At 34.4% G+C, this 18,711-nt stretch overlaps 1 protein-coding gene across 4 annotated transcripts in view; it reads right to left on the bottom strand.

The window, feature by feature from the left end:
* Nucleotides 1-17,997, bottom strand: part of IFT74 (intraflagellar transport 74) — a 66,770-nt gene extending 48,773 nt beyond the window's left edge. The window contains exons 1-9 of one of the 4 annotated variants that reach the window (XM_037491812.2): nt 17,810-17,997; nt 17,299-17,345; nt 14,680-14,842; nt 9,193-9,328; nt 7,395-7,443; nt 6,066-6,164; nt 5,844-5,904; nt 3,748-3,807; nt 1,884-1,945 (exon numbers count right to left, since the gene is read on the bottom strand). In XM_037491812.2, coding sequence (XP_037347709.1) covers nt 1,884-1,945; nt 3,748-3,807; nt 5,844-5,904; nt 6,066-6,164; nt 7,395-7,443; nt 9,193-9,328; nt 14,680-14,799 — 587 coding nt within the window. In that variant the 5' untranslated portion in view covers nt 14,800-14,842; nt 17,299-17,345; nt 17,810-17,997. The remainder of the gene's footprint in view (nt 1-1,883; nt 1,946-3,747; nt 3,808-5,843; nt 5,905-6,065; nt 6,165-7,394; nt 7,444-9,192; nt 9,329-14,679; nt 14,843-17,298; nt 17,346-17,809) is intronic. The other 3 variants (XM_037491813.2, XM_037491811.2, XM_037491814.2) reach the window with 3 other exon arrangements.
* Nucleotides 17,998-18,711: the final 714 nt, after the last annotated feature.

Below are 18,711 nucleotides of genomic sequence, written 5' to 3'. Positions count from 1 at the left end.
AACTTTTTCACACCTGCCTTTTCAAGTATGGTATTTTATACTTCCTTTGAATGTATAGAGGCAAGATAGATCCTAGTGTTATTCAGATGTTGGCCATCTGGTTAACACATGAAACAAATCTATCCTTTCTGTTGCATATGAAAATAAACTTCACAAAAATAACTTTTTTTCTTAATTTAAAATTCTGCTTCAAAGGATCAAGAGACCTTATTCACTCAGCCTCAACTACAAACTACTAATATTAAGTTTTGAAAATATTGACATTTCTAGGACAAACTACCATATTATAAGAATTCCAAAAAGACATAAAAACCTACAGCATTTTAAAACTATAGTCTAGGAGTTATCTTTTTAGATGATATATCTATAAAACATGTACATACAATGTTTATAAATCTGACCTGGGTATTAAATAATTTTGTAGATAAATGAAATGTGCTAAGCTCTGTAAAGTCTTCCATAAACAATAGTTTATTATTTCTTATTTAGGTACAAAGGAGAGTATAGTAAATACTCCATGGTAAATAATAAATATTTGCTAAATGGTTTAAATCTGGAACAACTGCAACACAGGAAAAATGTTCAAGTAAGAGCTTGGTCACTACGAATATGGAATTTTCTTTGTAAAAGGGAAAAGACTCCATTTTTTGTAGTTTTTAAGAGAGTAGTTTACAGTACTATCAATTGATAAGGAGAGATGATATGGGGGAAAAAGAGACTTTTATTTTTAAACAACAGAAGAATAATATTTCTCTTTCAAATGTATAACAATATTTCAGTATACTATTCTTCAGCAAAATTTTTTTTGTCTATGCAAAGGTAATATATTATATTTGGTGTTAAAAAATTTTGGTAATTTTGGTTATTATCCCTGCTATCAATAAATTTCTGGGACAAAATGTGTGTACAAAATATATCATCTTCTATATTTGCACTGTTTTAGACAATATTCAATTAGGGTCAAAAAGCCAATGAAGAATAATTATGTTAACCATTCTAGGTCTCAATGTTTATGTTCTTCCCAATTCAAATTCATGTTTAAATCCTAATCCCCATAGGTGGTAGTATTAATAGGTGGGGCCTTTGGGAAGTGATTAGGTACACAGATGGCATCCTCATGAGATCCCACACAGTTCTCAAACCCTTCCATCTTGTAAAGACACAGCCAGAAGGCACAAAATTTGAATCGGGAAAACAGCCTTCACCACGATGATACCAAGCTGGTGCTTTGGTATTGTACTTCCCAGCTTCCTGAAATGTTAACAGTAAACTCCTGTTGTTTATAAGATACCCAGTCTATGGTATTTTATTATAACAGACCAAACGGACTAAGACAAATATATCATCCCTACTTATCTTTATAGGCATTATTGTAACTGCCACTTATTCCCGAGGTCAAAGTTACTTGGCATTTGGTCTTTAACTGGGTTATATATAAAGCTGCAACTACATCTATGATATAGACTATTATAATAACTATTAATTATCAATACTAATGAAAAAATGTAAATGCCTCTCATTAGACTGGGGTTTAAATCTCATAATCAAATTAGTTTAAAAGCCCAGGTTAAAATTACAAATGACACAGGTGAAAATATTCTTAATCAACTTAAAGTTTAAACTCCTATAAGTAGAAATCTTATTTAGCTAATCTACACAGTAATTTTCTTTGTGAATAATCTCAGTACAGGTACTTAATGGTAAATGAGGATAACAGATGTGTAAACAATAAAATTTGTATTGCAAATATTCAACATTTAAAAAAATGCAACAGGGACAGTTAAGAAAATGTGAAAGGAAATAAACGACTCTGAGGTTAAACTACCTGGTACCTGGTAACAGCTCACTAATAAATCTATTATTTCTAAGTGGATTGTACTTACGCTTGTCTTTCAGTAAATATGATATCCATACTTTGTGCTTCTCGGTCATTTTGAGCTTTAAGCTGAAAAAAGGGTTAACAAAGTTAATAACCAAAAATAGCCATTAAGCCAAACTGTTTCTTTCTGATAAAAAACTGAGAGATTATTATAATGATACTAATGTAACTGTGAGGTAGAAAATTTACATCAAGTTTTCCTTTTATAAGCCTGAGATTGGAGATAGGTATTAGACTCAACTGGTTATTCCCAAGATGGTGAGTGAGTGTCTTAGGGGAAGGAGACATGTGCCAAGAGTTCCTGGTGCATGAGGAGACCTTCTGTGCATGACACTTCAAGACTCTACCCTGATTTTGTGATTTACCAGTCCCCAAATAAAAGGGAAACCCTTCCTAAAGCTCAGGGAGAAGGTTTTTGAGCACAATTTTTCCATTCTCCATTGCTTGTTAGGCAATAAAGTTCTTTGTTAAACGGAACCTGGCTTCTGAATTTTTGCTTTTAATCATTAGACAAATGACAAAAAAGGATCCACACCTTTAGGGTAGCTGGATAATACTAGTGCTATATGCAAAATTAAAAAAAAAAATGTGTGTTTCATTTAGCAAATATCACAATACCAGTCTCTTTCCTGGTATTGTTACCTCACACCAAAATTATTGTTTAGTGACCTGTCAAATAATTTGAAGTAAACTTCATTTATATAGAGCATTTCAAATATGTATTGGATGTTTAATGTTAGGAATATGTTGAATTTAGACCCAACACAAGTTTTATTCTTTTTTTATTTTAAAGATTTATTTATTTATGCATATAAGAACTGTGGTGTAAGCCAGAGGTGCGGGGGTTGAGGGGTGAGAGGATTCACCAGAGAGAGTGGGGAGTAGAAAAGGCAGATCTACTGAAATACACAGCTGAGGGGAGCAGCAGGCAAGGGATGAGAGGTCCCTATGCCATGTGGGTTGCTCCCTGGCCAGGGATTGAACTCCTGCTGCAGTGGCTGGCAATAGCTTAACAGAGCTGTTTTTAACCCCTGTGTCACCAGGGAGGCCCACAAGTTTTATTCTTAAATCACTCAGTTTCACATGAGTAGATATAGTTGACTCCACTCATGAATACTGGGCCTATAATACTGGACCGAATCCTTATAACTAACAAAACATATAGAAAATATAACTTTTGTATATACCATATTTAAATTTGGAATTATTCTGTGTTCTAAAGCTAAGAATAATTTCACTTAATTATCATGCTTTTAGAACTCCAATTTAAGGATTTATCTTATAAATTCTATGTTGTCATAAGATAGTCTTTGATCATGCAAGTAAATAACAAGCTATATAAGTTAAAAGTTGCATGTCATTTTCTTCCAAATGTTTATAATCAAAATAAGCTAGTTATCATTTTATTATTTTCTACGAAATAATCTAAGAACATTGAACATAAATTCTCATTTACCAATCAAAAGTAGTAGTATGTCTAGCATCATACTAACTATACATTTTTCACCCTTTCTTACAAAATTATGTAAAGGTATCACAATATCTCAGTAAGAACTCAGCTCCACTTGTGCAAATATTAAAATAGAAGTATTAAAAACTAGTTTGTATATAAGAACATGTACATGGTATTCCCTAACTGAAGCTGAGTGTGAGAACAGTTTAAACTCTAGCCTCATAGACACTAAAGCATCTACCTGAGAGTGTCAACCATTACGAAGGGACTCAACTGTATTACTAGTATTTAAAATCAGAGTAACACCTATTGCTAAAGTCCATAAGTTCTATCAAACTACTTTGAGATATAAATACTTTGTTTTGGAGGATATGATATACATAGATGAATTGCTTATACATATAAATTTTCTTACCATGTTGTAATCATTCATTACTTCTTCCATTTCAGTATTGGTATTAAGTTTATCCACCAACTGAAAACAGAAATATAAAAAAGAAAACACATTCTATTACTCTCAATAAACTTTCTTCAAAATTCAATAATATAGTCATCAATCTTATGAATAATGAGTAGTAATTTCAGTTTTAATACTTTCAACTATTTTATCTTCTAAAATAAAGGTAAAATTAAGGTACCCAAGTAAACATATACTATACATTTGACCAATTAATAATTTTAGAGAAGAAAAAATGAGCAAAATGAACTACTTTTTCTGTAGAGGAGTTCTACCTGTTCTGAAAAGATAACTGATATTATAAAAAGAGTTCCTGAGAAGAAACGTTTTGAAATCACTCTTTTTTCTTTTAATCCAGTAGAGAGGTATTAAAAGATTAACAAATCTATACCGATGAAAATGTGAAAAAGGGCCTCCCTGGTGGCACAAGGGGTTAAGCACCGCAGTATGAAGCAATCCACATCCTCTGTGGCTTGAGTTCGATCCCTGGCAAGGCAGAACTCTCCTGTCTCCCCACTGTTCCCCACAGCATTGTATTTCAGTTAGTCTGCCTGTTCTTTTCCCCACTCTGTCTCTGGTGGATCCTCTCATCCCCTGCATCTCTGGCCTGTACCCAAGCTCTTGTATGCATAAATAAATCTTAAAAAAAAAAAAAAAGAAAGAAAATGTAAAACAATTTTCTTGGTCTTTTAATTTTTTTTTTTTAAATCAACAGGGTAAGGCATAGCATGAACAGAACACCAGTAAGCTTACTTTAAAAAGTTAGGCAATGATAGCAATAGCTAACATTTACCTTCTACCAAACACTATTCTGAACCTATTATGTGTGTTAATTCACTTAAATTTCACAAATACTCTGTAGAAATTATCATTCATACTTAGCAAATAAATAAATTTAGCAAGTTGTGGAACCAGAATTTGAATAGGAGGGCTAATAAAAGTAAACTATTTGGGTATAATTGATTCTAAAAGACTAAGCTTTATTAATGTAATACATATTTTGTATCACATTTTCACTTGTAACATAATCAGTGCTAATAAGACCTAAAATCAGGTGCTTACTATTAACATATGTTAGATATCTAGCTAAGTGGTTTCTTCATTAAACCTACAAATGACATACTTTTTTACACTATATTTAATGCTAAATAATTTGCTTACGGTATTCCAGGAAAACTCAAATCCTCTTCATCTTATGTCATTTCATATTTTATAAAAAACTAATTTTGAATAGAATATCATCTACTAAAAATTTTGCACTATTAAGTCCTAAAAAAATGTTAGTTATGTCCATAGACCAACACACTTTGTCTAAGTTTGTTGGTAAAATTCCAAGTACACTATCATAATATCAAATATCAATACCAAATTTACCTAACCATTAAGGTAGAAAGTTTCTTACTTTTTTAACATTATTTTTATTATTTTTTAAAGATTTATTTATTTATGCATACAAGAACTGGGGTACAGGCCAGACGTGTAAGGGTAAGAGGATTCACCAGAGACAGAGTGGGGAGTAGAACAGGCAGACTGACTGAAATACACTGCTGAGGGGAGCAGCAGGCAAGACAGGAGAGGTCTGCCACTCCATGTGGGCAGCTCCCCAGCCAGGGATTGAACTCGTGCTGCAGAGGCTGTGAATTGCTTCATAGTGCCAAAACTTAACCCCTTTGCACCACCAGGGAGGCCCCATATGTTTAAGTATTATTTAATATGTTTTTTTTTCAAAGATTTATTTATTTATTTCTACAAGCACTGGATACAGTCAGAAGCACGGGAGGGTGAGAGAATTCACCAGAGCCAGAACGGGGAACAGGACAGACAGACTGGCGAAATACACTGCTGAGGGGAGCAGTGGGCGTGGCAGGAGAGGTCTGTCGTGCCATGTGGGACCCTGGCCAGGGATTGAATCGGTGCTGCAGAGGCTGCGGGCAGCTTTGCAGCCCAGCGCTCAACCGCTGCGCCACCAGGGGAGGCCCTATTTAATATGTTTTTAAAGGTGTAAAAAGCAGTCAAAATATTCAATGGAAATTATCTCAGAAAAAAACAAATACCATGTTGTAGTCTGCAAGTTGTCCTTGAAACTCTTTGATTTCAACAGCTAAAGTCTCAGCTCTGCAAGCATAAAAAAATACATTCATAAAGAAATGAGGATGAGTATTACAAATATTATGTAGAACTAAAAATTCAGCATTAAACTTCTGAAATATGTTACATTAAGTGTTATGGTACTCATATAAAAAAAATCTTGCACATTTTAACTAAATATTACTTACCTCTTTTCATATGACAAATATACTGAATTCTCTTGATTGTACATTTCTATTTCTTTCTGGAGTTTATTAATTTCTATAGTAAGTTCACTTATTTTACTCCTAAATGAAAAGAAATAAGAAATTCAGCAATATTTCCAAATCCAGAAAAGACTCTTTCTAGTCAAACAGAAAACTTTTAATAAATGTACAATAATACAAATGTATTTTTAAAATTTTCACTAAAGAAAGAAAATAATTTAAGTGGCTTATTTTATTAATAATGAAACAAACTCAAATGAATATCCTTTAGTCATTAAAACCTTAAGTCACAATTGATGGCCTCACTATCTTTTTTATTAATGTTAGTTTTGAGGACAGATGGGAAATTTACAGATTTATTACCTTCTAGAGTTTGAGAATCAAAAAGTTTAAGATCAATGAGAAATTAAAAAAGGAGGACTAAGGAATAAAGTAGGACACTTAGGAAATGATAGAAATATGGATTAAAATGGAATGGAAATATGAAAGAAGATCTCGATAATGAGACCAGAAGAAAATAGAGTAAAATGGACAGTAGGATATATAAGCAGAAGAAAAGGTAGATAGAAAATGAAGGAAAAAGAAAGGTTCTTAAGTTAGAGTGGCATACATAGAGAAATATAACATAATTTGTGAATGAGTTAAAATTAGGCCACAACTGTAATAACTGACCAATATACTAAATAAGTATATTTCCATTTCTTATTAAAAGGTAACTGATGACATTCCAATGTCATGAATAATACACTTCAGAATAGTGAATGAAACAAAAAAGATTATTCTTATCATTAAATAAAAAATGTGAACTTGAAAAATAAAGGTCACTTAGATACAAATTCACAAGATTTTGGGGCCTCCCTGATGGCACAGGGGTTTAAAGTCTCAGTGCTATCAAGCTATTGCTAGCCACTGCAGCACGAGTTCAATCCCCTGCCAGGGAGCTAACCCACATGGCGCAGCAGACCTCTCCTGTCTTATCTGCTGCTTCCCTCAGCAGTGTATTTCAGTAGATCGGTCTGATCTACTCCGCAATCTGTCTCTGGTGAATCCTCTCACCCCATTCCCCTCCCTGCACCTTTGCCTATAAATCCCCCAGTTCTTGTACGCATAAATAAAAATAAATCTTTAAAAAAACTCACAAAATTTTAAAATCCTAATTGCATTTTCATCTCCAGTTTGCTGCACAGCCAGAAACTCTGCTACAATACAAAAGAGTTCTTAGAAATCAACATATGCCTAATTACATTAATAAGCACCATAGTTAAAACCTCATGATCAGGCATAGAAAAAATAAGTGTTTATTTAACATACCTAAGAAGGCCAAGATAATAGGATTTGTCTAAAATTTGCCTCTGGGGACCTAAAAAAAAATTTAAATTATTAGTGTTTACTTTGGAAATGCTGCCAAAATAGCAAATTCAAAGCATAACCAGAATTACACTTCTTTGATCAACCTCATGAATGCCCCTATAAATCTGTTAATCAAGAAGAATCATGGAAATGGAAATGAGTACTAGTATTATATCATGATGACATAGTGGAAGCTTAAGCTACAAAGATGGGACTAGAGGAGGGGTAGGATCTACAGGACAGGGTGACTGAATGGAATTTGGTTTAAGGTGTCAAAGATAGAAGAACTTCCATAACAACAGAAATATTCTATATCAGCACCACCCAATAAAGCAGCTACATAGAATCTCTGAGTATGAAATTTGGCTGATGCCATTATGGATCTGAATTTTTATTTTACTTAATTTTAATAAATAAAAATTTAAATAGTTACATGTAGCTATTGGCTATCATAATGGATATGCAGGTTTAGACTGTAAGTTTCTCAATGTGTGGATGAGACTATCACTTTTCATAATTTGTTTCAGACCCTCTTTACAGCCATGATCATACATTTCAGTAAGACTAAGAAAGTATTCCTAGGCTAAACATCCCAAACCTTGCAAAGGCTAGGGAATATTGACCGTGAAATCTATGATGAGACAATAATTTTTTTTAGAATGGGGGAACGAGCACTAGATGAGCAAAAACAAAGGTCACAGTAGATAGTGATGCATATGGTAACGATCAGAACTCTTTCCTATAAGGCTTTGACATACATTGGCAGAAACTGACCATCTTAAATGATACTGATTCTGTTTTGAAGGTGAAAATAATACAGTAATATATTGAATGAATTTTCTATAGAATTTCAATATGTTTCTACCTTTAATATTTTAAAATAATATAAATATATGTGTTTCTATGAGTACATTTTTAAAAGCCTCAATGATATAATTTTGACATTTTTTATAAAATTGGTAATTATTAAGCAAACACTTCAAAATAATAAATTAGTTTATAATATTTAGTGAGCTAAGTAGTATTATAATGCAAATAGGAAGATTTAAGTCTCCTCAAATGTATAACACACTATATTATGAAAGACAGTATATTTTATAATTATTTTTTTACCAGAAGGATACCTTCATCCCTGATAAGTCATTTGTCACAAATACAAAAGACAAAAACTCAATATAAAATATTTAACCATGCTTTGATTTATATTTATAGCACATACCAATTTTTAAATTCATAATATAGTATATTGTGAGGTTTCTCTTAACACATTCAGAAAGGCACAATGAGAGATGCAGATTAAATAAATCTGTATGTTAGACTCATTCCCTTACTTATGTACTATAATAAAGTATTACTAGAATAGATATCATTTCTATATACTTCTCATAAGTACACAAGTATTTTAATAGTGCCATTTTAATATGGAAACAATCAAAAGGCACTTTAGAATATTTCTACAATACTAGAATACTAACTTTCAATCCTGAGCTTTTTACAAATTATTTTAAATTTCCTCAAGTTACATCAAAGATCCATTTCAGAAAAATGAAGACAAAATAGTGTATGTATATATGTAACTCTCTAGTTCATGACATAATTTCACAATCATTCTCTTGTTTAACCCTCACAACATTTTGTAAATCAAGGAATAAGAATTGAAACATTCTCTTTCACACTATCATGCTAATTCAGTACTATGTGACTATAATACTTTTTATACTTTTTATACCCAATATACTCATTTTCTTAAAATGAATACCTTTCATGCCAGTTTTCATTCCACTCAAACCTTGCTGTGTTACAGGACGATCAGCAACTTTGATTTGAGAAGACAGAACTCCTCCTGTCCCTAAGGGACCTCCACGAGAGCCTGGTCTTGCTGTTCCAGGTGGCATCTAAATGACAAAAAATATTTTAGTTTAGTAAACTAGAAAAATACTGTTCCTTTACTACTGTTGAAAAGGCAAAGAGAATATTTTATTATTATAATTCTATATAATTTGTAAAATATTCTTTATATTTTGGAATGTCTGAAAATGAAAATTATTAAACACACCCAACATTTATAATTCTATGACTATTAAACAATATTTCTTTAAATGAATTCTGAATTCAGGCAAGTTGGCAACAGAGTGAAGATGCAGGCTCACATCCTCTTTGTACTCCCATCTCCAGTGTAGCAAAAGAAAGCAGTTAACTCCTAAAGGTAAGACAGAGGGCTGCAGCATGTACTTGGAGCACATCCATGAGAGGGGTACCTAGCCCAGCCCTTAGTCATCTGGGAAGCCCTGCTGCCAGAGTGCCTACCAGTCATGGGAGGTAGTACTAGGTACCCACCATCTGACAGTGGACAGCTGCAAAAGCAAGAGTCAAACATCTACCAGCATCCAATCACCAGCCATAGGACATTCCCCTCCCCAGCCACGGCAGCAAGGGCCAGATTTCCCTGGCATCCATTACCAGCAGGGGAGCCAAAACTCAGGCCCAAACTCCAGCTGTGTCAGCAAGAACTGGGCTGCTGGTCCTTAGCTTCCATTCACCAGCATGGTGACTAGAGTCAGGCCAAGTAAAATAAGACAGAAGGAGAAAGATAAATACTGGATGGTGTATACTGCTGGTGGGAATGCTGATTCACCTAGCCCCGATGGGAAAATGGTATGGGGGTTTCTCAAAACATTAAAAATAGATACATGATATGATCCAGTAATTCCACTCCTTGGCATTTACCAAAGATGGCAAAAACACTAATTAGAAGGGATATACGTACCCCTATGTTCACTGCAGCACTACATACAATAGCCAAATTATAGGAATCACCTATGTGCTCTACCACAGTTAAGTGGATTAAGATTTGATACGTAAATATGATGGAATGCTATTGCGCTATATTAAAAAAAAAAAAAGCTGCCATTTGTGACAATGTGGATGAAACTGGAGGGAACTATGTTAAGTGAAATAAGCCTGGGGGAGAAAGACAAATATTGGATGATTTCACACATATGTGGAATATAGAGAAACAAAACAAAGAAACTGATAGAACTAAAGCAAAACACATTCTAGAAATGACTGCAGAACTGAGGCCATGAGAGGGGGAGAAGAGGTGGGAATTAAGTGAGTAGGGGGCCCTACGGTGCATGAAAAAGGGAAGTAGTTGCTCAGGGGTGGGTGTGGTAGACACTGCACATCTGAGAAGTTATGAACCTATTCCTCTGAACCATACAGAGTGATATAAAGCACTGTTACCTCAAATAAATAAATACATTTAAAAAATAATTCTATGTACAGAAATTATTTAAATTCTTCAAACCAGAAAGGAGCTAAATGTCCAGTTATTTGTCTTTATTTATAGAAAATGGTAAAAGTAAGGTTTAGTGTATATAAACACACACCTGTATATATAAATAGTTTATAAAACAGTATATATAATACCATTTTTGTAAAAAAAAAGGTGCAGAGTATTATTTAAAAATAATTATATAATAAAAATAGTAATAATGGTTATGTCTATATATTGAATAGTTATTTTTACTTTGTCCATTAAATTCATTCAGTATTTTCAGCATTATTACATTAAGTATATGTTACTTATAAAATAAATTTCATTTTGAATTAAAAAAATTAGTTATAATCCCACCACAGGATATTCATGTAACTGCTAAAAGGCTCACATCATTAAACAAGAATTCAGATTACTAGACATGATTCTCTAGTTTAGGTCTGCAAAATCCAGCCTGAGTTTCTATACCATGAGGAAAGGACAGAAAAATTCTTGTCAGTTCAGAGTATGGACTGGCATGAGAAAGTATAAAAGACAAAGCGAAAATGTTCCAAGATGTCCTTGCTTTGTTTTTCTTTCCTTTCTTTCCCCCTATTCTTTCTGCCAAAGCAGAAGTTTTAGATAAGGATTGGAATACCCATCATCTTATATTCTGATTATTTGAAATTCTAATCCTATCAATTAATTTAGGCCTTAAGTTAACAAAGATTCTGAGAACTACTTGGTAAATATTTTGAGTATAGGTGCCAGCAACAATAACGCATTCTAGAGAACACTGTCACTACACAGGAATACCGTCAACTACAGATTTAAATGAAATGAGTTCAGTTATCCTGAATGATCTTTGGAAGCGAATGCTAAATCTTTCCCTGGGTAAACCTTCTGAATAATTTCCTCATTTGCTCTATGCAGTCATAACAGTTACTCAAATAACTGTGTTTAAAAAAAAAATTATCAGATTATAGTATAGAGAAGAAACTAAATTAAAATTGCACACATGAAGAGCAAATACATATGAATATATCACATGAATATTATATGTATAATAATATATTATGAATATATGTGTGAATATATATATATGTGTGAATATATATTTTCAACATATTAATGAAAATAAAGGAGAAGATAAGAATGTACCATATAGTATTATCCTGATTTTGGAAAAGACTACACTAATACCAATTGTATACGAAAGGGTATTTGTAAATAGACAGAAAAGCATCCTAAAAGATGTAAGTCACAATGTTGACAATGGTTACACCTGGGGCAGAGAGAAAAAGATGTGAGACTTGCCCTCTTTTTTTTTTTTTAAACTTTTCTTTTTTAAAGATTTATTTATTCATACATACAAGAACTGGGGTACAGGCCAGAGGTGAGAGGGGAGAGGATTCATCAGAAACAGAGTGGGGAACAGAACAGGCATACTGACTGAAATACACTGCAGAGGGGTGCAGCGGGCAAGACAGGAGAGGTCTGCTGCGCCATGTGGGTTGCTCCCTGGTGAGGGATCGAACTGGTGCCACAGTGGCTGTGGCGAGCTTCATAGGTTGCATCTTAACCCCTTGTGCCACCAGGGAAGGCCCTAAACTTTTTTTTTAAAACTGTAAATTTTAAGTAGGTAAAGCACCTGGTAAATAATAGTTGGCCAATAAGTGACATATTCCCTTTATAAATATTTCACTAACAAGCATAAATTCTTATTAGAATAATAGGCAAAGATATTCTAGCTTAGTACCATATATTTATCTAGATCTACCTACTTATATAGATAAATATATATGTAGACTTCTGAACAATAATTTCAGTATAAGTTGAATATGATTGTAACATTACTTGAACTTCTAGAAAAATGAAAACTTTAAGAAAAGCCAACTTTTCACTCCAAAAAATGCTGCTTTTTTTACTAATTAAGCATAGGATCCAGTATTATCTACAGTATGCAGTTAGGCTGCTGTCTGAGTTTGTGTACCTCATATATTAATATATCTTATGAGGTAGTTAAAATCAACTCTTGTGAGCATTGAAAAATTACTATGAATATTTTAGCATATTCATTGCTTTGTATATACGCAAAAATGCTTTTTATATAAATGTTTTAAATGTTAAACTGATAGCACTCTGCCCTTTTTAGGCTTACTATTGCATTATAAAGGTATATAATTGCCGCAAATATTCTTTGGAAATAAATTTTAATGGTTACCTAATACCCTGTTATAAGCATATTATAATGTAAAACTTAACCTGTTGTAAGATCATTTACACTGCTCCCAAATTTTCAGTATGTCATAATTATTAAAAAATGAAGTAAATTGCTTTATACTATATTACTTTGCTTGGAGTTATCAGTTTGTAAACTATCCAATTTTTTTCTAATGTGGTATACATTTCCCTGAGTGATCCATTGATTTACGATACTATCTAACATTATGCTCTCAATATTTACTAGAGTTGGTTTGTAGGTTGCTGTGGTTACCTGTACATTGTTTTATTTATTATCTGTAATATATTTTTAAATTAGAGTATCGTGTTTTTTCTGATTTTTGCTTTTTTATTGTCCTTGATAAATTGGAGAATAGTTGTATAATGTTATCTCCCCTTCCACACCCAAAAGAAATGTGATGGACTTTTGATTGGACATAGGGTTCATAGTTATAATATAGAAAGAGCATTTAAAAATTAGTAGTTTGCCTTCTATTTTAAACATTTATTTTATTTATTTATGCATACAAGAGCTGGGGTGTAGGCCGAGGTGAAGGGAGTGAGAGGAGTCACCAGAGAGTGGGAAGCAAAACAGGCAGACTGACTGAACTACACTGCTGAAGGGAGCAGCAGGAGACGGGAAGTCTGCTTTGCCTTGTGGGTTAGTTCCCCTGACAAGAATCAAACTGATGCTACTATGGTGGCTGTCAATAGCTTGATAGCACTGAGATTTTAACCCCTACATCACCAGGGAGACCGCTTGCCTTTTATTGTTAAGATTTTTGAATTCTTGGGCCTCCCCGGTGGCGCAGCGGTTGAGCGCTGGGTTGCGAAGCTGCCCGCAGCCTCTGCAGCGCTGGTTCGATCCCCGGCTGCTCCCCGGCTACCGGAGGAGGGTCCCGCATGGCGCGCAGACCTCTCCTGCCGCCCGCTGCTCCCCTCAGCAGTGTACTTTGGTCCTTCTGCCTGCTCTGCTCCCCGCTCTGGCTCTGGTGAATTCTCTCACCCTCCCGCGCTTCCGACTGTACCCAGTGCTTGTATAAATAAATAAATAAATCTTTAAAAAAAAAAAAAAAGATTTTTGAATTCTATATGTGAAATACGTTATAGTATGTTTTTACTAATTAGTCATTTTTCTTTTAACTTTTTTGTAGTTTTAAATTTTCTTAAATTCGAATATACCGAAATACTCTCCCCTTCAGTGTTTAGTGTCTCTGTCATTTTTAGACAGTCCTAGAACATATTAAGTTTTATGTTACATACTTGCCAATATTTTCTTTTAGCACATTTATGATTTTATTTTCTAAATTTAAGTTTCTAAATATCTAGAATTTTATGTGAGGGAAGCATCAATTTAAAAAACAAACAAACAAACAAAAAAAATGGTTCACCAGTTTTTAAATGCCCTGTTAAATACTCCATGCTTTTCCAACTAATTTGAAATGCCACCTTATTAAATAAATTCTTACATATGGTCAGATCCTGTGTCTGGTTTATTTTATTTCATTTGATCCTAGTACCAACCCACTATATCACTGAATTATTGTAGCCTTAAAATAAATTTAAATTCATCATGAACAGGCATCTATTCTCAATAGGTCTTTCAGACAGTCTTCTAAATTTATGTTCTAGATATATTTCAAACACAAACACATACAATAGCATGCTGATAAAGAAATAACAAAGTAGAACTCTATATTATAGGCAGAATTTCCAATATTTACCAAGATATATACACAAGAATTCATAGATTTGTTTTAAACTTACTGCAGTTGCCACTCGAATATTTCCTGATGGGGGACGTATTCCAGAAGGAGGTCTTCCTGTCATCCCAACTCCACCACGTGAAACAGGACGAGTTACTGAAGCTTTATGATTGCTGGCCATGGCTCAGTCACTTTAAGGAATAGATTAATTCTCCTTTGATAGCCTTTATAGTAAGACACAATTAATTCACATTTCCCTCAAACATTTAATTAATGATAACATTTCTTACAAATTGGCATTGTAGGTACCACTAAAAAATTAGATCTGTTTTAATTCTATTTAAATTTTGACATTGATATTACATTTACATACACCTGAAGAGGTAGAAGCCTACTTTTCTGAACCATATTCACAAAGCTGTAAACCATTGCGCCTAATAAAAAAATTCTTTAAAAAATTCCATTTAGAACCATTTATTACAACATGCTCTCCTCATACTCCTTATTATTTTATCAAAATGCAATCCCTCTAGTTATAGCTCTCTGCTATGCTCTCACGGGACACTTCCAGTAAGTTTTCTCTCTCCTTGCATAGTCAGTCTTATTTTTGTCCCAACTCTTTCCTTTGCTTTCTGGTCAATGATTAACTGCTTTATATTCTTAATCTTGTTATCAAATACGTCCTTTTTCTCTTTGCCTTAACAGAATTCTGGTTTCCATGGAAAATACTTTGGGCGGTGAAGGCACTGTTAGCATCCTGTCCCATAATTCTAAACCAAAATAGATGTGTGCAGCACTCTACCTGCTCCTCAGTGTCTCCTAAACCATTATTCTCCCAAGTCTTAAAAAAACAAAACAAAACAAAACAAAACAAAATAAAACAAAAAAACAAGCAGGATTCTCTTTTCTTGAGGATCAAAGAATGCAACCATATTGCCTTAGATCTTTCCTGGTTGCTATTATGTAGGCATTTCCTAATCTCTCCCCCATCTTTATTAAAGTCCTTAACACCCAGTTGATAAACTGTCCATTCCATTCCCACCAACATATTGTATGACTTCCATTTGGAAAACAGATTCAAAACCTAACATTTTAGTTTCTTAGTTCCCTGACATAATCTGTCAGTCACCATCTCAACTTCAATCATTCAAGATCAGCAGCTTGTCAGCATCTAGAATTGCTTCATCACAAATCATCTACATAAAAACACCTTAACTCTGATCTTAAACTCCTCTCTTTCCATTCTTTTCTCCACTTTATTTTTACTACATCTCCCTTTAAACCATTTCCTCAATTCACTCAACCTCTCCTAGTTTATCAATTCCACTTGAACGTCCCATCGATATGTTAAAATACCTATAAATTTAAGCTTATTGTTATCACCACAAATTTGTTCTTTCTCTTGGTACCGCTGTCTAATCATACAAGCCAGGTTAGTGTTTATTTCTTCCTCTTCCTCATTTCCTATTCTTAATCACATAGTTTTATGGATTTTATCCCAAAATGCTTAATCTGTACCATCTTTTCTATACAGCATCACAGACTCAAGTGAATGATTACGCTGGCATCTTACCTGGTCCCCTTGCCAATACACATCTTGCCTGTTACCTTCTCTAGGAATCATTCCATGACCCTGCCATAAGCACTCCCAAGTTTTTCTATGCGTGTTCATGGACCTGTCCTATATGCCACTATATGTACCATACATACCTTATCCCAGAACCTATCACAATAATTTGCTTAGTATTTCTTCTTAAATATTTCTCTCCCTTGAGGGCAAGGTCTGTATCTTACTCATTTTCATATAACCAAAATCTCAGTGCCAGGCAAAAACCTTGTGTTTTTTGGGTAAGAAAACACATTCCTCTCATATGAAGGCACTGCCAATTGCAAAAATGTTCTAAATTGTTAAAAACAAATAATTTGTTGAACTGAAATGGTTTCTTAGTTTTTACATCCCATGTCTAGTACTTCTTTGGCTTTCCTTAGCATCACTTATGATCAGACCTTGGATTGCTTCTCTTCTCTCCATAATCTTTCATTCTTTTCTTATGACTTAATTATGCAAATGCTTTATAACTCACTATATGCAGTTCTTTCTTTTAAACTGGGTACCAATTTTGAATTTTCAATTGGTTATTGGAAATTTGTATTCAGATATGCCAGTAACACTTCATATTGAATCTATTGATGTCAAATTTACAATCTCCCCATTGCAACCAGCACTATGATTAAATTTCCCTTGTTTTGAACTCTTAAAGCAACAGGATTGTTACTGCTATTTCAAATGTAAAAGGGAGTTACATAAAAATGACTTTTTGAAAGGAAGAAAAAGTTTATGATCAAAATGGTTTCTCCAAAAGAAAGTTAACATAGTAAGCTTTGTATCCAGCACAATTTGTCACTGTTATTCTAGATTTCCTAGTAATTTTTGAAACATGTAAAATATATACAATTTCCAACCAGTTTACTTTGTCACTGCTTTACCACAGTGAAAAAAAAAAGCTTAGCATTAGCTCAGGTCCAGGGTCTAGAAAGGGGGAAGCGGAGAGGAGACATAAGGAAGAAAATGTCACTAACTCCAGGCTTATTCACTTAAATAGTCATACAATCTCAGGGTTATTCAAACAATTCACACTGAGGTAGAGTGGCCTTTGGTTCCAGAAGTCCAGATACTAACTGTGGCAGTTACCATCTGTGCAACGCCCTCTGAATGCGTTTCCTCATCTGTAAAATATAAATGTGGCAACGAGCACACCTTGCTATGAAGACTATAGATACTATAATATATATATATATAAAAAAACCCCGAAAAACAATAACCATCGGGCTCCTAAGTATTATCACCATCACTATCCTCCCTAAATCAGGTTTTGTCACATATGTAAAAAAGTAGAAAATTCCTTCCACTACGACCGAGAGAATAATCTATTTACTTTGAGTAGCATTCCTCTGTCCAGAGTGACTTTCTCTAACACCCTTGGATTCGCTTCTGAGAACTGTCTGATGAAGTATCTGAACATGCATCGCCAGACCGGAGCTGGGAATGTCCCTGATCTGGCTAGGCACTGGGAAAGCACTGCTAAAAATCATAGTTGGGTTGGTTTTCTTTGGGAGGATGAGCATCTCCAAGGTCAAGTAACCCGCGAGAGGGAGGGAAGGAAGGAAAAATTAGACTCGGGATCTCTCACCACCACAGCCGGCGCGGAAGGGGGGAAGTCAAACAACTCCGAGGCTGCCGAATTCCTTCTCGGGGTGGCCACTGCAGCGAACCCCCGCTGGGCTTGCAGAGGGGCAGCTCTCGGGCGGTTCCTGGCTTTCGAGGCGCAACTTTCTTCGGCGCCGAGGCCTCGCTGGCGCCGCGTATCCCGGCAACCGAGGCGCTGGTTGGGGGGGCGGGGGGGGGGGGCTGATTGGCCAATCTCAGGCCCAGGGCATGTAGGTGCAGCGAGAAAAGAATGTTCTCGCGAGATAGGAAGCCTAAAATTTGATTTTTCTTTTCCGTGCTTTTCTGGAATAAGTAGTGGAAGATGCAAACTGACTAGAAAAACAGACATTTTATTTGAAACCTTTTATTTTAATAATCCGAGCAACCTGATTGTGTGCGACCTGAACTCACTTAAGCGAATTTTAGGATATCGATTTGTAACCTCACTTCTGCCTCCTACCATATGTTCGACTTTTAAATAAGACTTGTTTGAAGTTATTTCATGGTAGGCGGCATTGTAGTCTTTTTACTGCTAATTCGTGGTAGTTTTTCTTCCCGTTAGGAGTACACAGTGTACCCATTATTTAAAATATGGATGCGATTCTGCTACCATCTGTTCAGGTCTTCGTTTGATTGACAACTTCGTATCTTTAAGCTTCCTTGCAAAGTTTTTCTTTTTTTTCTTTGATCCAAGTTCTGGAAGAAGGCTAGTTAAATGACAAGTAATCTTAAAGGAATTATTTTAACATCTGTTAAGAAATAAAATGCAAGAACTACTTTAGTTCAAATTCCACCTCTAATAAAGTAACTTGCAGTTGGTTTTCTGCAATAGGTAGCTTAAATGGGACTGTTCAGCTTATTTCCAACTTGCACACACCATGCAGG

The sequence above is a fragment of the Talpa occidentalis genome, unplaced genomic scaffold (genome assembly GCF_014898055.3).
Source record: "Talpa occidentalis isolate TD23 unplaced genomic scaffold, MPIMG_talOcc4v2.1 talOcc4.7, whole genome shotgun sequence".
NCBI lineage: Eukaryota > Metazoa > Chordata > Mammalia > Eulipotyphla > Talpidae > Talpa > Talpa occidentalis.
The sequence above is the reverse complement of the archived record's forward strand: the minus strand, read 5'-3'. Positions and strand labels throughout refer to the sequence as shown.